Source organism: Anser brachyrhynchus (genome assembly GCF_964034855.1).
Source record: "Anser brachyrhynchus genome assembly, chromosome: 1".
NCBI classification, from domain to species: Eukaryota; Metazoa; Chordata; class Aves; order Anseriformes; family Anatidae; genus Anser; species Anser brachyrhynchus.
In genome coordinates this window covers 10116681-10138479 of record NC_137694.1, presented here as the reverse complement: position 1 = coordinate 10138479, position 21799 = coordinate 10116681, and the positions used below count along the sequence as shown (strand labels likewise).

General features: G+C 37.9%; 1 protein-coding gene across 13 annotated transcripts in view; it reads right to left on the bottom strand.

The window, feature by feature from the left end:
- PCLO (piccolo presynaptic cytomatrix protein) overlaps nt 1-21799 on the bottom strand; it is a 372671-nt gene that overhangs the window by 139615 nt on the left and 211257 nt on the right. For all 13 annotated transcript variants that reach the window (XR_013945535.1, XR_013945536.1, XM_080577654.1 and 10 more), the window contains exons 7-9: nt 18063-20274; nt 13114-13262; nt 5281-5362 (exon numbers count right to left, since the gene is read on the bottom strand). Coding sequence is in view for 11 of the 13 variants with exons in the window: in XM_080577654.1 (XP_080433780.1) it covers nt 5281-5362; nt 13114-13262; nt 18063-20274 (2443 nt within the window). In the remaining 2 variants the exon portion in view is untranslated. The remainder of the gene's footprint in view (nt 1-5280; nt 5363-13113; nt 13263-18062; nt 20275-21799) is intronic.

The window sequence follows — 21799 nt, the reverse complement described above, 5'->3', positions numbered from 1 at the left end:
CAGGTGAAAAACCCTAAATATATAGGGTTACATGTTTAGAGACTATAGCAGTGTGGACTTGGTACAGAAAAACACTTCTAACTCTCTACTTCTCAGTCTGAATAGCCCATTAGCTGGCATGGTTTAGAGGTGTGTTGCTGCATATAGGAATCCATAATCCTTATGGAGAGTATGAGGCACCTCTGACATGTGTAGCCTTACAGCTACCCTGTCATCCTTCTAGCAGTTTCGCTGATATTACTGCTAAGGTGAGTGACACAGTCTCCCACACACAGTCCAGTTAGCTTTTTTGCTCTAGTACAAACTTCACAGCTTTTTTTGAATTACCTTTCTGCTTTCTTCTCTTGCCTCAGAATTGAATAGGATGTTCCACAACATGGACAGCCTGGCTGCCTACTGGTACATTTTGCTCCATGGAAACACAGAATATGGTACATTTGGAAAGGGGAGAACTACTTGTGTCTCAGTCCCACGCAAGGCAAAGCAGCAAGAATTACTTTGACTTAGATGCACTCCTTGACCATACACGCCTACTGAGATTTGTCTGCCTTGTTGAGGCTGTTGAATGTGGGTTTTCCTCCTTGCATTGACAATGCTTTGCTGTCTTCAATAGTCATACCCTCCCTTCCCTTCTTCATATGTTACTATGAAGTGTTAAAAAACAGAAGAGAAAACGCTGGCAGAATAAAACAGTGCTTATGCTGGTTATGCTGAGGGATCCAAAAGAAACAAGGGATTCTCAGTGAAAACAAACAGCGAGTTTCTGGAGCACTAAATACTGCTACATTATCATTCACTGATCACTGCCATCATTGCTTTGGCACCTCAGCAGAACCATGATGCCAATTCTTTTTTTTTTTTTTTCTTTAATGCAAATTATTCATCAATCTTTGTAGAGAAAATCCTTGGCAATTCCTTCCTATCTATCAGCACTGCCTGAGGAGGGGAGAGTGAATACCTTGAAAAGAAGAGCTGTGAGTTCTAGATGACGGCATATGCTGAAGAAACAAGAAACCTCCAGAGACAGGCCAGCTAGCAAGTATATATTTATTTTTCATTCAGAGCTACTATTCTCTTGCCATCACAATTTTGGCCTAGTCCCTCATTCTTAAACACCTCATTCACATGCTAAAATTTGCATTAAGTATTTCTGTGCAAAATTATCTAAGAGGCACCAAAGGCAATCTGTACCTCAAGTACCAGTTTTCATTAAGCAAGAAAACAAATAAGCAGAAAGCATATTCACAGAATATGCAGTGAAACAGACTGAATTTTATACAGAATCACAGAATGGCCGAGGTTGGAAGGGACCTCTGAAAATCATCTACTTCAACCCCCCTGCGGAGCAGGATCTCCTAGAGCACATTGCGCAGGATGGCATCCAGGCAGGTTTTGAATATCGCCAGAGAAGGAGACTGCACAACCTCTCTGGGCAACCTGTCCCAGTGCTCTGTCACCCTCACAGTAAAGAAGTGCCCCCTCATATTGAGCTGGAACTTCCTGTGCTTCAGTTTGTGCCCTTTACCTCTCATCCTGTCGCTGGGCGCAACTGAAAAGAGACCAGCTTCATCCTCTTGACACCCTCCCCTCAGATATTTATATACATTGATGAGATCTCCCCTCAGTCTTCTCTTTTCCAGGCTAAACAGGCCTGGAAAAGAGCCTCTTTCATCCTGTTCTCGTGCAACAGGTGCTCTAGTCCTCTAATCATCTTCATCATCCTCTGGACTCGCTCCAGTAGTTCTATGTCCCTCCTGTACTGGGGAGCCCAGAACTGGACACAATACTCCAGGTGTGGCCTCACCAGAGCTAAGTAAAGGGGGAGGATCACCTCCCTTGACCTGCTGGCAACACTCGTCCAAATGCATCCCAGGGTACCCTTGGCCTTCTTGTCCACAAGGGCACATTGCTGACTTATGGTCAGCTTGCAGTCCACCGGGACTCCCAGGTCTCTCTCTGCAGAGCTGCACTCCAGCAGGTCACCCCCCAGACTGTACTGGTGCTTGGGGTTATTCCTCCCTAGGTGCAGGACCCTGCGCTTGGCCTTGTTGAACTTCACAAGGTTCCTCTCAGACCAAGTCTCCAGCCTGTCATGGTCCCTCTGAACGGCAGCACAGCCCTCTGGGGTATCAGCCACTCCTTCCTGCTTTGTGTTGTCAGCACACAAATTGAGATACTATTGATATTCATAATGTAACAATTTCTGGATCCCTAAACAGGAAGTAACTAACCTTCACTATGTTAAGTATGTGGTGAGATCTATGGGATTCAAATTATAATAGTAATGTAAGTTTGAAATCTAAGTTTGCCCTATAGTTATCTCTGTGGTATAGCTGGGTACCCATGGCATTTGCTTGTATGCCTACAGGTATACTGTTTGCATACTTAGGATGTGTTAATTTATTCTCCCAGTTGAGAATCTGGCAGTATTGGGAAGGCAGCTCACACTATCAAGGCACCTCAGCTATCAAATTGACCAAACTGCACATAGGTCATTCAAATGATCAGTAGAAACTGTTCTTGCATGTGTAGAAAAGCTCACACAGGACAGTCTTTGATGCACAAAGATGGGATGTTTTGCACACACTGTAAGATAATCACAGACAGTGGATGACACACATGCTTCTGTGGTCACACAGGACCACATTCCAGTTACTTCAGCAACACAGCAGTTCAGGGAGTCTCATCCAACACAGCTGAAGAGCCTGCTGCAAGGATCTTTGACCAGAGACTCCCATTGCCACCTGGACAGTGCCTGGCTGAGCCCTGGGGAGATCTGGCTCCCCACATCAGCATTATCGAGGTGGTTTGTTTTAACATACACTCTTCCATTGCCTATGCAACAAGTATAAGGCAATCAGTTAAATATGATGATTCAACAAATCATTTGGTATTTTTGACAAGAAAGAGCGGGAAGGAGAAAGAGAGAAGAGGAGAAGAAGGAGGGGAACAGAGAAAGGGTGAGGAATAGAACAAGAGAGAGGGAAGAAACCAAGAAACAGAGAAAAAGAAAGAAACCAGCCAGCCAGCCAACCCTGGCATCTAGATCAATACCCAATAATCCTACTTGTGTCTTACTGCTGTAGTGGGGGTATAAGTGAATACATTGTTTAATGTACCAGTATTTTAATTAACTTCTGTGTTTCTAGACTTGGATTTCTAAGTGTGCCTCATTGTCTGGTTAATAAGGACATATTGCTATAAGTCTGCAGATACCAAGTAATAAAAATTGAATTTTTAAACAAACAAAAAAAACCCACCTGTGTGAGGCTCCTGGAAAGTTCATTTTGAAAGCCTGATGTTCAGCAGAAGTACTGCACATTTAAAGAACTTTGCTATCTACTTTAATTCTTGGGCACTGAGAGGAGAGGGAGGGATGTGCAAAGCCACAGATTTATAGTACCTCAAAGATATACAAGGAATGAGAAATATAACAATTTTTTCTGGCTCAATTCCTCCCTATTGGTACCCCATTCCACCTTTGGCTCTTCTCCGTAAAATCCACATTTCAGCCTCCTCATGTTTGTAGGGAAATCTGTATATACACCAAATAGAAGTATGTCTCTGTGGGGCTCCAAGGATTTTTCTGGATTACAAACCAAAAGTATTACTGCAGCATGCACAGACATAGCCAACTTTGCTTACACCAAGGAGAAGTTATGTACAATACAGCACAGCTACAGCAGCAAGCAATCCCAGCATGGGCTATGAAATTTTGGCAGGACCCTAAGTGAATATTCAATTCAGTGTGATCTCACGCCGAGCAGTGAATTTATAAATGGGAAGTCAATATCTGCACCTTGCCTGTCCAGTCATCACTTACAAGGTATTTCCCCTGATGCACAGCACGTGTGCCATGACTGCCGGCAGCAGAGCTAGTTGAGAATTTGGAACAGGAATTCTACATTGCACAAGTGTAAGTAACTTGCTGTAGGAGAATCAAGCCTTCAGCAACATTAAACCATGGACTACATACAGTTGTGTTGTTGTTCCTCTTGTTCTTGGGTATGAGAGCAGCTTGGATAACAGCATTACTCATCACCCCACAGGACAAAAAATCTCCACAAGGATATCAAGGGACTCCTGCTGAATGCAAGGGCCCCAGGCAGGGAAGGCTGACAAAACCATGGACCTGGCTGCTTCTTTCAAACTGTACTGTGTGGGCGAAGGGGTCCTTATGTATTCCAAAATCATCAGTGGGTGTTACACCAACTAGCAAGAAAATACCTCATAATATATACAGAAAATTCACGTAACGCCCTAAATATGAGGTGGATGCTGGGGGCGGCAGTGATCAAGATTTTACTGCCAAAAACCTTGTGAAAACAATATTTAGCAATTCAAGTAAGTTCGTGCCACTTTCTACTTACTGCTCAAGGGAACACCAAAGCTGGCAGTCAGTAATTGCTTCTGCACAGAAACAGCGTTTGACACATACTATTACAATTTAAACTTGTGAAAAGAAAGTCTGATGGTTTCATGACAAACCCACTTAAAGCATGTGCCTCTGAAGGAAGACAAACAGCATATGAAAAAAACTCTGAGTTCCTTGTAAATATTAGATATAAGAAAGGGTGCGATTCCAAAAGCTCCAACGGACAAACCTTACCCTTGCTAGACCTTGCAATTGGCAGCCTTTTACAACTTGATAGGTAAAAAGATCATAAAGTATTCCTGCTCACAGTCAAGGGGTGAATGAACATAACCTCTGCCACTGTCTTCTCCTTTACAAGTGGAGTCAGACTTATGTGAACATTTATGTTAGAGTTATGGAAAGGAGAAATCTGAAATCCTGTAATAAATTTCTCTGTGTGAAGATATTACAGAAAAATGGGATCTTATTGTTCTGCTAATCCCTTCTGAAGAAGAGTCCCAGTAGCTCTATAGAAAGAATATATTTCTCAGTTCTGTACATGTTGAATACCTACACAAGCCTACCTGTTTTTCTAATTCCTCTGTTAATCTTTATGGAAACTTCTCATGCAGAGAATGTAGAGTTATATAAAAAGCAACAGCCAAACAGACTGCTGTTATGTATAACACAACAGATTTTACCTCTGCTTTTAATGTCTGTATAGCTTATATATCTGGAACAGATGTTGTGACCTTTTTTTCTGCACTGCTGCTTTCTGTGACAACCAAACAGCAAAATTTAAAATGACCACTGAATTTCCTGCTGCATTCGACACAGGAACTATTTTTAATGCTGCAAATTGTTTTTTCATGAATTATGCTAATGAAATTAATTATTATGTCTCATAGAGAGTTGTTGCTGTTTACCTGAAACTGTGTGATCCTTTGGGTCTCTCAGTAGTTTGAGCCTTGCATGAGGGAAAATGTACTGCAGGGGCTTCCCATTTATCTGAGGAACACAAATATGCATGTCATAAAAAGATAAAATAACATATATAATATATAATAACAATAATTTTAGACAGTTGAAACAGAATCAAGCAAATAAACTTATTTCATCCAGGGAAATACCACAACTTCATGACTCAAACATCCCCTGACTTTCAAGATATGTTTGTCAGACTAAAAAATCCTTCTGCAGGGGAATGAAGATTTGCTTCCAGAAAAACAGATTCAGTTTGAATATGGCTTTAGTTATGTTTTTATTTCCTAATGACTGGAAGGTGATTGCTGTTATCTGTAGCTTTTCTTCACATTAACCCTTTGTCCAAGTGATGTACAAGAAGAGAATGAAATTATATATGATTTCTGTAAATAGTACAAAATACTGTTCATATAGACCTGAACAAAATGGTGGTGAACATGTAAAAAGCCATGGGTTACTGCTCTAGTTTCAGCATGAATACATATCCTAACTTAGAATCATAGAATCGTAAAGGTTGGAAAAGACCTCCAAGATCATCTGGTCCAACTGTCCCCCAGTGAATGTACTTCATAACCAGATCTTAAAAGCCTTTTGAAATACCTGACCTAAAACTTGAAAGGTTACTTTTTACATGATCATGTGCAACATTCACTTGGGCTACTACTGCAAAATATCAAAGCTGAAAGCAACGTGTATCTACAACATGCATTCAAAAGCCAGGGGTCCAGCTGGGATGACTCCACCTGCCCTACGTTATGGGCATGGAAGAGGCCATGCAGCATGTACGACCTCATTTGTCAGAGATGATCGCCGCATGTCCACACCCAAAGACCTTTGCAGAAAGACTGTTGCAGCACTCACACACCTCACACCCACCACATGCTCTCTTTGCCTGCAGTCTTTGTCTTTCAGAAACAAAGCAGAAAACATCAGCTCTGCCACATTCATGCCAAGCCCGAGCATTGTACCCTGACCAAGCAATGGGAGTGTGGCTGCCTGGGGCTCGTCACCGCTGAATGCCAATGGGATGGGACTGGGGGTGGAATTCAGGAGCTGATGGGCCGATGTTAATCAGCAGAAGTCTGAGTGTATTAGAAGCCTGCTGTCAGGAGTTTATTACTATTATTTATACTTAAGTAGCATTTAAAGGGATTAAGCTCCTTCTGAACTAAGCACTTTAAACTCAGTCTCTGCCCTGGAGAATTTATGATGTTAATGGATAGCACACGTAAGTGACAGGAGGGGAAACAGAGAAGTCAAGTGGCTGGCTTAGCTCAGTCCCACGGTGAGCAGGAGTTCATACATCATTTGTCATAATTCGGTTTCTTACCCAGTGGATGGCATTGCATCTAGAAGGCTGAAATCCTCCCACAGTACACTGACAGTAGCATTGGCCAAAATTTATCACAGACGAAAAAGAGATCATGGATTTGGTAGTGGACAGGTACTCCAGAAGAAATCAGAATTGAGATCAGGCAGACTTTATGACTTACCGTGGTATTTTGCCAGGATATAGGGTCTAATATTACCAGAAGTGTGTAAAGTGCCATGAGATGCCCATGCTTATAAGTGGATAGGGACATTGATATATTTTCTTAATGACGTTATTAAAATTCAGCAAGTGTAATTTAACAGTAAAATTAATGTGTTTGTCATGTGTAACTTACATATAATCGTAAACAATGTGAAAAAAATATTTTAATTAAATAAATAAGAATTAATACAAAGTAATAAAGTTCAAGAGAAACAGTATGAACATATTAGACCAGTTCTGTAGCTGGGATCCTTTTCGGTGAATGCAATTCAAATTAAACTGAGGAACACTGCAGCTCATAAACTTCAATTTACAAATTGTTTATGTATTTTAATCCTCTATCCTATCTTTCTTTAGCAAAATTAACATTTTGAATAAATAATAAACCAAGAATGTTCAACAGCATATTGTATATGATTTACTGACAAATATATCAGAAAATATAGACTGTCTCCTACTTTAGTCTATTACTTTCTCATTATTTTCACTTCCAGAATTTTATGATAAGTATAAATCTTAGTGATTCATAAAGTTATGAATAAAAGCATTAAAGTTTATTAGTATTCAGGGTAGTATATAATTTTTTATTGTTTGTGGGAATCAGTACTTAAATCGAAGATGACATTAGGCATTTACCTTCAGAATGATTTGTGTCTGAAAGTGGCAGGAGAATACACAGGAAAAAACAGGGGTTGCTGTAAACAGATTATGCAAGGAAGAAAAGTTATGTTGGTTTTGATGGTTTTACTTTAACCACTAATGACCGTATTTATCTGAAATCTAGTATATTCAAGACCCTTCAGAATACAAGTCATTTAGTCCTTCCAATTGTTCACACCTTTTTCTAACTTTCTCTGAAGGAGACTTAATTCACAAGAATGTATGCCTGGGGGTCCTTCTTGCTGATTAGTCCCCCAGTTATCTCCATGAACACACAGAGGGACCCCACTGCAGACACACAATCACTTCAGCATACAGCTGAGCTATGGTGCAGAAGGGCAGGACCTTCTGTAAAGGTGCAGGAATGGAGGATGTGTAAATTCCCAATCCTAGATTCTAGGTCACAGGGCTGAAGGTGACTCGACCCCTTGTTTATTCGGTACAGAAAACACAGATTTCTGCCATACGTCCTTGCTACAGAGATCCTTTCCTCAGCTCTCTGGGAGCGCTCAGTACATTTGAGCGCTGACTTTTGTTGTTCAGCACTGGCAATGCCCTCCTCTTCTGATCACAGGCACATTTCGACTCTCCAGTCTATCATCCCCCCTAATGTGCTGTCTGAGCTGACATGGGACTCAGGTCGCATTTTTCAGCACATTACTCAGCAGGCCCTTGGGGGTTGCAACCCAGTGAGTTAAATGAAAACTAGAGTATAAAGCATCTCCTCCAGGAATTTAAGCTCTGGTCACGTTTGATGTTATCAGTCAGCTTTAAGCCATTCCAAAAATGGAATGAATAGCAAATAAATGTGCTGAGCTTTTCTACCAGTGTTACAGAAAATTACACTTTAAATGTGGACTTTATTTTCCTTTTGTTGTCTTTATGCTTTTTGTCTGATAAAGAAATTCTATGGAAGTCTCACAGAAGCGAATTCTATGAGGTAATGAGAGCAATTAAGAACACTAAATTTCTGTAGTGCTTTATTTAAGTAGAAGAACTAAAATGCAATAAATGTATTTTAGTATTCTAGGCAAACTCCATAATAATTGCTACAAAGTATTAACTGGGCTTTTCAGCTGGTCAACACAGCCACTGTAGTCTCTGTTTTTAAACGGTGCTACACTTCTCCTTCCACCAAAATCTAAGACAACCCGATAAGGTGAACCTCAGCAGATAGACTGTAGTCCTTTAGGAAATACAGTATTCAAGGGAAATTCTGCCTGAATTGTGTGTCCAGGAAGAGGATGGTGGATGACCAAGGTGAGGGGATAAAGAGTATCAAACCTAATTTCTGGATACCATAGAAACTTGCATGATCACACAAGTCCTGTGACAGCCAGCACCAGAAACTGCCACAGCTAAGGTAATCCTGCTCCTCTGAGCTGCTGCATTTCCTCTGTGTAGAGCAGGAACACCAAGTTCTCTAGAAATCCTAATGGTGATAATTTCTCTCTACATATAGATCGCTGATGGAGATAACTTGCAAAAGAAGTATTTAGGATTATTTTAACAACACAATGCTCCTGACCATGAATGAAACGCAAAGTGAGTGGTGTTTGTTTCTTCACAGAGGTCAATACTGAACTTTTGATCTAGAAATCACTCTCTCATGCAGTGAGAATTATAGTATTGGGTAACAGAAAAACGACTAACAGCCTGCTAAATTCCATCTTGACTTGCAGTGAGGGGGCAACAATTCACTCATTATATTAGATATTCTAACAATTACACTAAATTTAGAAATCTCATATTTCTCATTGTGTTTCTAGCGAATATATATATATATATATACACAAAAAGCCTTAAATAGAGAAAGCAGTTTTATAGAAATTTAATGGAATCTCTTTGAGAGTTGGAAAACTATCACAACCAAAGTTTGCAGGTAGCCTTATGGATCTCTTTCATAAACAGTACTTTATCATTTTAACCCTATTACTCACCTTACAACCCATTTTTTCATCATTTTAAAACTGAATATTTCATCATATTTAAATAGAATATTATTGAATCCCCCTAAAAATACATGTTTTAAATGTTACTTTAAGGAAATTGTACAGTCCCATGAACAGAGATAAGCATATACTTTTCAGAATGGCTTTAGAAATAGGGAATTGACATTTAAAAATACTGAATCTCTAGAGCCCTAGCTTTCTTTATTTTTATTTTTGTGTGTGTGTGATTAGAAAACTGTTGCCAAACGGAACTGATGACAATATACTTATGATGAGTTTGTGATTTTTATCAATCAGTTAGAGCTTAAAAGACCATCTACGATCACTGGAAGTTCTGTATTTATTCCACCGATTAAGAAGTTTACATCACCTGTTGATGTACTCTCACTGTTCATCTCCTTGGCACGATCTCTTACTCCCCTGGCACCTCTTCCTACTGTTCTTTCACAGTCTCTTTGAAATAGTCAAATTATTTCAGGGTAAAATAATAATTTTTCACAGAAAATCGTCATTAAAAGAGACAATCTCTGGAGATTAAAAGAAGCATCTGATCAACTGGCAGTCACCAAGTAAACTGCTGAGGTTAACATGGGTCAATAAGAAATCTGCAATAGATTACGTATTGATTAGGTCTAAGCTCTGCGTACCCTCCTCAGTTCAGAATTACTATAGAGCTATCAAGATACTAAACTACTCTGCAATTTAATGTGATTTAGGAACACTATGTGGAACCACAGAAGTTGCTATAGAAACAAATATTTTAATATTACTAATACGGTATATATGAACTTAATCCCTAAGTTATAAGAAATCCATGGAAACCATGAAGTTCAGGGTTGTCACTCTGTGCATTCTTGTATAAAAAGCATAGGGTTGTGCTTTATTTATTACCTTTAATTACACAAGCTCTGTGGGACATAATTGAGCAATTCTCATTTCATCTAGTAAGGAAACTGATGTTTCACATGTGTGAAACAGAATCTTCTGGAGTACAAATATGATAGTGGTCAATAAAACATATTTATAAAAAGAAAATATGACAAATTTACAGTGGATAAGTATATTTGGAAACTTTGACTGATGTGACAAGAAGATTAGTGCTACTCATGCAAATACTTCCTTCTACAGTTGGTTTGTGCTCAATATGGGATTTAAAAGAGTTGCAATGGCTTAATTAGTGTTACTATTAGTCCTAACTAATTCAGGAAAGCTTTTGCAGCAAGGAAAGCTCTGACTGAAGTTGGACATGTTCACATGGACAGGATGAAGAATGATTTGTCATTTTGGGCTCCAGTGTACATTGTGCCTGGACACTACAACTCTGTGGATACAGTAGACAGAAAGCTCGGGATAATATTCAGTTTTTGGTGGTGGTGGTGATGTTTTTTGTTGTTGTTGTTGGTTTGTTGTTTTTTTTAGTCACAAAAGAGACAGGACTAAAAAAGCCTTTGCAGAGTGTTTACTTTTTCTCAATGAACTCACTGCCTTGAAAAATGTTTATTTTTCATGACAGCTTTAAATCATAAAATGAATGCTAAAAAATAAATACATTAATAGTGATTTACTTGCTTCTATTGCTAAGTGTTCTATTTTCAGAATTCATTGTGAAGCTAATGATTGAAACATTTTAAAATGTCTCTGACACTTTATCTTGTCTTAAAGTAATTTCATAGCTAGATGTGTCTGAAAATCAGTTTTCTTTGTTATTGTATCAAATGCTCACAGGAGATTTTCAATGTGCAAGATTTCTGACCAACATTTTGACAATGTACGTGATGCTGAGTTCATGAGAGCTGGCATTTCTCACTTCTGCAGACACACTGAAATTATCTTGTATCAGTGGGTGAATGACCATAGCTAACCTGGACTGAAATAGATAAAGAGGGAATTGTTGAAAAACCTTTTCTTCCACATCACTTTTCTTTTGCAGCAGCTTTATATTTTTGTTCACAGAAATTACACTAGTAAAGGCACCCCACAGAACTATTCAAAACGTGCACAATCAAATTTCCAACTACCAAAACCTTAAAAAATGCCCTTGGCAAGATTTTAAATGCAGTATCTCTATTTTCACATAAACATGGGGATACTGCAGTAGCTTCAGGAAGAATATTTATATGTATATTCCTTCTTGAAATAATCCAAGAACACAAGAACTCTCAGCTGCCTTAACTTTCCTGCCCAAAAATTATGATCAAAGTCTTTCAAACAATCCTATTGTAGTGCTATTTAAATGACAAAACAAAACAAAACAAACAAAAAAGCCACAAAGATCAGACCTTTGTGATTAGTAACACCTTGGAACTTTTCCCAAGGGTAAAAGCACTGGATTTCTAAAAGTTAAATACATCTTACTGACCACCTCCATATCAGGATAACAGTAACCACGTTCTTGGACAAACCTGATTTTCAAAGCAAATTTTAAACTTTATGCCATGATGCTGAAGTGATCAAATACAATTTTGTATGTTCAGAATGATAACATAATCAGCATATTTCTCAAGAGGATGAAAGTGCTCTGGCATTTATTTTTTTCTTTCATCCTTTATCCTGAAATAAAGCTGGTTTGTGGTGAGATCTATTTTAATAGATTCCTGTAAGACTGTATCTTGTAAAGCCCTCTTTCTCAACAACAAATGGCTAGGCTCAGTATAACCTATCCTGTATAAATCTATGAATATGCTAAATTAGAGATAGGCAAAGGAGAGAAAAAAATTAAATAACACCTTGTATTGTAACATATTTGAATGCTTAATTCATAAAACCTATGTTCTATTGTCAAATGTCAGTGAAAATGTTCATTATCCAAAAAAGTTTCTAAGGCTGCATGAGAGTAGGATAGTCCTGCTTGGATGTTATTTGAGGAATTAACACAGCACATTAAGCTATTAAGTAGCATCAAGGGGCCATGCAAGACACCTTCCTTGCATTGCACCTTATGGAAAAGAGTATCATTACAGTCAATCAGTAAAAATGATATCTTAAATAACCAAGTGAATAATTTAAAGATAACACATGAGATACGTAAACTTCATTTATACAAAGAGGATATGTGATGGTATACTAAGATGAACTAGATTTCAAATCAGCACGTTTGGAAAAAACATATGGTATTTTTCTTTCTCACCATGATAAATGAGACATTTTAATTATTAGATTGATGAAGTCTTGTTTATATATTCAGTACTTGATTACAGGCTCTTGGAATTACACTGACCAGCTACTAGTGTGAGCCAATGTCAACAGGATTAAAAATAAAATAAAATAAAATAAATCTTTTCCTCAGACTACTGTAAAAGGCTTGAAATTGGATCAGATAAAGCTGGTAAGCTAAAATCGAAACAACTGTGGTTTTTCTTAATAGGAAAACCTAATATATATATGGTTTTGGTTAGTAGATTAACTCCTTCCAGATATGTTTCAGAAATTAAAAAACAACCTGAAAAATTAATACTGAAATGCAGAACAATTCTCTTCTAATGCCATCATCCAGTATTGATGGCAAATACAGGTTCAACAGCACTTCAGCTGAATGCTGCTGGAATTTAATTAATCCCACACTCTCTACACTATTGGACAGCATGATAGTTATTTTTTCAAACAATTATAAAACTAAAGGAATGGCTTACTTGGCAGCTAATTTGATCTTGGTGTTGACTTGGTGGTCGAGAGTGGGACAACTTCTCTGGCAGCCTTCTGTCCAGGCCATGTCCATTCTCCAAACGAGATTCCCTGGGCTTGTCAAACCAATCTGTTTCTTCACGACGCAGATGATAGGCTTTGAAAACCAAGGACAGGTCAAATGCTCTGATCCAGTGCTGGGCAAAGGGCAATAATGTGCATTGTGCATAGCAAACATGCATAGTGGTTATCAATTAATTGGCCATGCAGCTAAAGCAAAGTTACAGGTGAGATTTGAGACACTGAACTAAGGCATAATTTAGCTGTAAGTGATAAAACAGAGTGAGAAGATTCTGTTTAGGTTATATCTATGGATATTAAATATCGGAAGAAACACACTGCTGAGTGTTATAGCCATTTCCGTCTTTCCAGCAGCTCAGAAATACACTGCAGACTTCACACAATTCTAAAATGTTTGATTAAAAAAATAGTGAAAATAGTTACTCTGCAGTAGGCTAAAAATAAAACAATAACAATAATAATAATAAACACTCAAATCCCGACTTCCACCAATTCCCAAACTTTGGAACTAAATATTATTCAAAATATTTTGGAGATCATATAAAACTACTTACATGAAAACTGAGCCTGCTTTATGAAGAAGATATGAACTAAAAGCTATCTATATTTTTCGTAATTCTAAGCAGAAATATTGCAGGTGTTCTCACTTTGAATTCCATCCCCCAGTTTTGCAGTATGGACTTTCTGCTCGGAAAGTTATCGAGAATGTTCTTCATGAAATAACTTGCTAAGACTAATGTTCTTATATTTGCAACAGTAAACTGGTATAAAATCTGTTGTATTAGATACTCACTGGGGATTAAATAACACTGTTTTATTTAAATCAGTTTTGCAAATACATAGATTAATGCCTACTGACTATCGGGACAACTGAAGTAGCTTTCACACTAGTAGATTTCGCTAGAATCAGCTTCTATGCACTTAATAACATTTCTACTACGTAACATACAGATTTTCATCTACATTGCCCATCAATGTAAACCAAAGATTTGCAGCTAGTTATAAATTTTTTATTAGATTATGTTTTAATAAGAAAGATAAACTGGAAAATTAGAAGAAAGATGGTATTTGTTTCAGCAAAAATATCACAAATTGCAAACCTAAAATAAGGTCAGCTGTTGCTATAGTAACAAGAATGAGTGCAATTGTTCCACGACACGACAGAGAACTTAAAATGCAAAATGGTAGTGTGCATAGTCTTATCTATTTTTTTTGTTAAACGTAATTAAATTGGTTTAATAAATGATTGGAAAAAATGTTTAATGGAAAAACAAAGTTGTGTTTTTTCTTGACTATTTCTTTAAATTAATTCCAAAACAGGAAAAGTATATATGCATGATTTTAGAAAGTAATAATATTCTGTATGTCCTCTATGTGGTAAAAACAACCATCTGATATTATAGCAGGTCTTTGGACAGATCTTAATCTTGGTTCTGATGTTATGCAGTCTTTTCCTTCTTAACCATGCATAATTTGATCTATTACAAAATGGTTTGAAAATATTGTTCAGATTAGCATATAAGAAGTAAAGAAACATAAGTAAAGGTTAATACTTGTATGGCTAGTGATCAGTTACTGATTAATTGCTCTCAATAAAACACTACAACCTAATACACAGATCCTTTATGCTTTACACATTTGTGCCAGTTGGCTAATGCCTGCATGTACCAGTCTGGTTCATAACTCATCTTGTGAGAACTGAGGCTTATAGTAAGAACCTAACGAAGTTTCCTGATCCCATATACTAATGTTGACTATCACAACCAGTGTCATCAGCTGAACAGAAAAAAGAAAGATTTTTTTTTCCTCCTGCCATCTCACCTGAAAAAACTTTTGCTGGACTTCTTCCTTAAAAAGCCAGCACATACTCAGAATTTCCATGCTGCAGTTCAGAGCAGCCTACTCCCCCCCCCCCCCCCCCCCAAACTATGATGAATGTGCATATTTTATAGGAAATTTCAAAAAGTATGTGTATATAAACATACACACCACACTCGTATGTACAGAATCACAGAATCATCTAAGTTGGAAGAGAGCTCCAAGATCACGCAATCCGACCTCTGACCTAACACTAAGAAGTCCTCTACTAAACCACACTACTGTTTTTGGCTTGATTTGGCTAAGATGAATCACTAATGGTCTTAGAGTCAGATTGCTCCACCTGTAAAAACTTTTGCTGGAGTCAATAAGGTTCCATGCTGTTAATTAAATAATTAAAAAAGGAGAGATTGGATGCCAGGTTGTGGATTCCAAGAATCCTGATCAGAAAAATCCCTGATCTAAATCACTCACAGATGAAATCACTCAGTATTCCATGGATGAACATTTACCAAGGGTCAGCTGTGCTGTAGTGATCATGAGAGTTAATATAGTTATAGATGCACAACAGATACTACTGTTATTGGCAGAGTGCAAACCTGAGCTTTCACAGTAATTTCATGTCATCAGCAGAGACTATCACTAAAGATATTGTTTTATATTTTCAACTGCTGTGTGCATGGTGAAAAATCAGTGTGCAGATTCAATTTTCTTGATGCTTTCATACCTGAATTTTAAGTTACTAAGCTCTATGATAGATTCAACAAATGAGTATTTAAAAGAAGAAAAAAATCCTTGAGGTGAGAAAAGGTACAATTTATACATACTGAGCTGACCAGCAGGGACTATTTACTTTCATAAAATTAAGCAATAAAAACAAAAGAAATCTGTGTTAAAAAGTTGAATACAAATGGCAAGAGTAGCTGTCCACTGTCAGGGCACTAGAGGGAGAAGTACAGTCCTGAGAAAAGAAGACCATAACTTTTTGAAAAACTGTAATCACTTTTCAGGGATATTTTGTATCTTATACCCAATTACATGGATTATTTTCAATTCAACGTGCTTGAAGTGCTTTTATTTACTAAAACTATACATAAAATGGTCCAGCCAGAAGTCCTCTCAGAAGGAAAAAAAAAAACACTTGAGAAAAATTAGAAAAAAATATATTGCAGAAAGGGGAAGCCTGGTATTCAGAGACCTGTCAGTCTAATAAGGAACATTTGAATTGAGATAGAATGCTTCTGAAAGAGTCAAACTAATCAGAAACTAAGTTAAAACCAAACCAGATCTAACCTAATATGTAAAATGCATGCCTTGTACAAATATATAACAGAGACGTAATGCACTGTAGTGCAGAAATACAATTCCCTATGACCTGCTTATATGAGGTGGAATAGTACCAGATCATCTTTTTGCAGTCCAGTTTGGTTATCCTTATTTTTCATGGGGAAAGTCCTGTGTCTTGCACAATGTTACCCTTCAATTACTCTATAATAGTCACAAGCTGAGTCGAGACAAGATAATAATTAAGTTGCAACTTGGGGGGGGGGGGGGGGTTGTTCTTTCAAGTGACTTCTGGTTTAATTATATGTCTGTGTGCGTGTGTTAAGAATTTAAGAACAGTGAGAATACTTAAATTTGTGATGAAAATCAAAAATGGTGACACTCTTGAACCTCCTCTAAAACACAGACTTCGTGAGGAGGTTAGTATCTAAGAAATATGAAAAGAAACAGAACAAAACACTGCAATATATTGTAGCATCAGGACAGCAAACAGATTTCATTTTCTATCCCTTATGAAAGATTCAGCTTTTATAAAAAGGCAATAACATACAAAGGAACACTGAGGTTAATATAAACCTAAAAAATAAACTGTACTACTTCATAATCATGCAAATATGTCTTTTGAGACGATCATTGCCATTTACAGACAATATAGCGCATGCAAAGTCTCTTTTATTGTGCAGTAAATACACATAAGAAAAAGTTAAGGGAGTGCATACAATTTTAAACATTAATTTCATTTTCTTTCAAATTGTCTTTATGATTTTTAAACAATTTAGAATATATTAAGTCTGAACTAATTCAAACAAAAGTGATACATAATCTGCAATTATTCAGTACTTAACATCAGTTTTAACATTCTGCTGTACTTATTTAGAAGAAACATTTTTAATTGCACCATTTGTTATACATCAGAAAGGTTCCTTTCATGAACCTACCTAAGTGAGAAAAACTCTTGTGCTTATTTGGCAGACATATTGTATGTGGTGCATATAAAAACAGCTATGCTGCATACTCAATCAATAGAAATAAAATACTTTATGGAAGTTTATTGAAGGATGTGATTGTCTTGCACCATCCATATGACAAATTATCTTACATCATCACAAGTCTGAATGCACAGAACTCCACATAACAGGATGCTGTCAACAAACCATATGTAGAATGCTATTCTGCTACCACGTTAAGTTCTATATGGTTCAAACATACAATATGTACTTAATGAACATACTATTTCTATATATATGTAGATTTAAAGTGGTGCATCAGGAGATGGAACTATCAGTTCTTGAATTCTATAATGAAATTTCATGCAATTAAAATTACTATATATTTTTAGAGGATTTGGAAGATTATTTCCAAATCCCAACAAAAACTATTGCAGGTAAGTTCAATGATCCACTGTCACTGGAAAGGGCTCCACATAAAGACTGATGGTAGGGTATGAACTGTACACAGAATATTCTACACACCGTCATTAGAAAAGTAGGTATCAACAAAAGAAAAAGAAAATGCACAAGCAAACCAAAAGGAATGCAAATCAACAATACAGTGAGCATGCTTGAGTAGCTTAACACCATCCAGAAACTGCAGTTAGGGTAAAATAAAAAAAGATCAAGTAAAACAAAACAAATCAAACCCCAGAAATGTAGATACACAGAAGATGCACCAAGGAAAAGTAACAAGTCTTTGCGGTATAACAAAAATTAGACACATGCATAGAAATGAGGGTTTGCGTTGTGATAGTAAGATACCAGTCTGAGGCCTAATTTACCTTCACTGTCTGACATGGCATGCTGGAAGTCATCCATGATGAAGGCTATATCTCGATCATAGCCTCGAGTCCGTGACTCCTCCCTCATATGTTGCTGGACCTCAGGTAATGAATGGCTCGATCCAAACTGGTCCCTGGTATCTGCAGATATTGGTGGCAAGGGTCCAGCTGCTGCTCTTGCCATTCCCATTGGCTGGCCAACGGGACTTAGTGGGCTCTCTTCCTCTGAGTTCTGCGCTACTATTGGGATCCTTCCCCTGCTTTGGCTAATAGGTAGACTGGTGGGTTTAGTTCTTCCAGAAGGTGCTGCATGGCTAAACGAAACATCTAGGGGTTCAGCTTCTTGGGCTTTCAGTCTTAAAGAAGAACTGGAAGAATCCCTTTTCAATGACAAATCAAGCCCATAAACTGAGGAGGGTCTAGATGAGGGCCTAGATCTACTACCACTGCTATAAGACTTGTCTGCTTCATCTTGTAATGTGGATCTCATTGTTGGACCTAGTGCAGTCCCAAGGCCTGCTCCAATGGATGAAGTCAGTGGTGGCCCCATGTACTTCTGTTGGTCAGTGATGTTTTTTCTAAGGCCAAAAGTGATATCATCCTGAAGAAGCCTTGCCCTAGTAGTAATTCCCCCAAGTGATGAAGTGCTTGATGAAGTCATGTAGGTTGAATAGTCAGGCTCAAGGTCTCTGCTTTCTTGGATGGGTGAAAACTTTGTTAGTTTGGGGTCTATCAAAGCTTTCTTGTGTTTTGACTGCTTTTGGTAGAGGAGGGCTGCTGGAAGCTGCTTAGCAGCCTGTTTCTCAAGGGTAAGCCTACCTATGCTGTATTTCTCAGATTTGGGAAAATGCCTGTAGCTGCCCTCCGCATGGTAATACTGTGACAGGCCAGCCAAGTGATCAAGACTTTCTGCACCTCTACGGAACTCTTGCTTTATCTGATGTTTCAGAAGTTTGAGCTCATAAGGGTCCTCCATTGGGTCTTCATCAGCTTTAACATAGGAATGTAACCTAGAAGAAGTCTGCAGTGGTGCTAGGAAGTCTGATACTTCTTGTGCTCTCCTGGCCTCAGCTGTGCGAAGTAGTCTATCTGTTTTGGTAAGATCTTTCTCATGGAGGCTAAAACTGGAACCCAGTGTTCCTGTTCCCTTAGTAAGTTCTCCTATGTCATCAATCAGCACATAATTTCGGGGTGTATGGTGGTGGTCTATATCTGCATAGAATGAATCTGCAGATATGCTTGATATAGGGCTGCTTGCCATGCTGTTTCTCTCGTCTAATCCTAACCTTAAGTCCAAGGTAGTGTATTTACTACCTAGTTGGGAAACTGCATAACTATTGTCAGTTGAAACTGGTGCTATCATGAGAGGCTGATTGCGAATCACATCATAGTTCGTTGTTATCTTAGGCTCCAAATATAATGGAGTTTGTCTCGGCTTTGGCTGTATCACCATCATCTGTGATGGGAGCTGGTATGACGGCTGTTGAGTTGGTGGAGGTTGAGCCTGCGGAGTAAAGGACATAGTAGCTCCTGTTTGGAAAGCTGTTTGGGTCTGATAGGGTGAAACCTGCTGGTGATACAAAGGCTGCTGTTGTTGGTAATGTGATTGCTGTGTGAACTGAGTTGGTGCTTGTGTAGGCAGGGCAGGAGATGAATATTGATATTGAGCATATGGACTTGTAGCAGGGGCAAACTGTGTTTCTGGCTGGGTTTGTGGTGGAATAAACTGATTAAATTCTGTTTGGGGTGCAGTACGTGGTCTTTCCAAGCCGTGTTGAGTTTCTATTCTTGTTGACCTGGTATTATTAACTTCACTGTCTGACATATAATCCCGTTCTTCTGCTACTCCTTGGAGATAGGCACGCTCTCTCTTTTCTCTTTCTTTTAATAAGGCCTCTTTCCTCCTATTAATGCCCATTTCCAAGTATCTCAGTTTGGCATCTATTTCTTTTTCCTCCTCATCTAGCTCTGCTTGCTTTTTCCTAAGCTTGGCTGATTCCCGTTCCACCAGATCCAATTCCCTGTCTATATCCTGAAGAATTTTGGCTCTGGCCATAGTGGTGGTCCTGCAAATCCTTCTGCGTGAAACGGATCCCACAGAAGTATATGGCGACTGAGTTCCTGCTGTTGCTTCCTCTGGAGGTGGGTTGGGCAGAGTCCTCTTCACCTTCTTCTGAGTGCCAGATGGAGTGATGCTTGAAGAACCTTTTGTCTGCAATAGAAGAAACAATACTGAATCACTGTTCTGGAGGCTTGATTGCCAATAGATCACAAGGAGTTTTAAATTTTTTCATTGTATGGATTTCTGTCTTAATCACATACTTTCTGTAACTGAGAGGGAAGCTTGTGGTATCTGTGAATAAGCAGCAGCAAACAGCATGAAAAAAAATGTTAGTAGTCTGCTAAAGGTCAGGAAGATGAGAAATCTATTGCAAAATAAAGTAGATACTCACTAGGGCTTTGTTTAACCTGAGAATGAAAAATCTACTTTATATTCTTAAAAATGAATTCAGATGGTAATTTATTTGTTTTAATCTCCATGTACTTTTACTTAAACACACACAGTGTGTGTATATGTTTGAGGGTAGTAATATATAGACCTATGCACCTTCCTTCTATATAACATTTAATGGAAAGAATATATATGTATAATTATAAATGCACATGTATACAAATTTATATATATGTGTATATATATATATATAGGTATAATCATACGATATAATAGAAGCCTCTTAGCCAGACAACAAGACATCGAGTGCATACTGGGCAGTTATAGCTTGTACTAGAATCCAGACACCAAAGCAGGATTTTCTTGTGCCACCACACTTCATACAAGAGGTAGTCCCCTCGGTCCACCTTGCCATCTTTGTCTCACTACTGCTGCTACACTTTAAAACTTAAACAATATCAAAATAAAGGAATCCACTCAGGCCAAATGTCCAGACTTCTCCACAGTTAATGGTACGAGGGCGATTCACTCTGTCCTAAGAGAAGCATCTACCTTAGGCTGCTGAACCATTTTTTTGGAGATGCCTACTCTCTTCAACTAGGAAAGCAGGCACCATAATGGGTTAGATGCAATCTGCATTGCACTCAAAATTACTAGTGCTTTTGAATGATTTATTTTAGTTTTGAAGTAAATTTAGGCTCCTACTCAATGTAGATACACTAAGAAGTGGAACTTTAATAATTTTGAAATTGTACCATAACTCCCCAATAGCTTGTTATGGATTTTTACGTTAGTGAAGAATAAAGGATTGGTCTATACAGGTACCCAAGAATAACCACATCAATCAGTACAGAATGCAGATTTGTTGATAGAAAATTATGGAAACACTTTAGCACAGTTTAATAAGGGAATTAAAAAGGATACTAACTAACTCGTCTCTTCTGCCTCCGCAGGCAAGCACAGCACTTTAGCAAGCATTAACTGTTATTAATTAAAAATGAAATTTCTTCTGAAATAAATGCTACTTCAGATAAGAATTCAACAAGATTAATTTTAATTAGCAATAAAAAACACTGTTTACCTAGTTTATTCTAATATGTTGTCAAGAAATCGTAAAAGTTTTTAGAACAAGTTGACAAACATCTTTTGCTGCTCCCCTGCTGGCTAATCTTAGCAAATCACAATAATCAACATTTGTCATGGATCTTTAAAGAAATATCCACTACCTTTTCAAGTGCCATGTCAGCTCTTTTCATCTTCTTCATTTCAATTCCATCAACTTCTG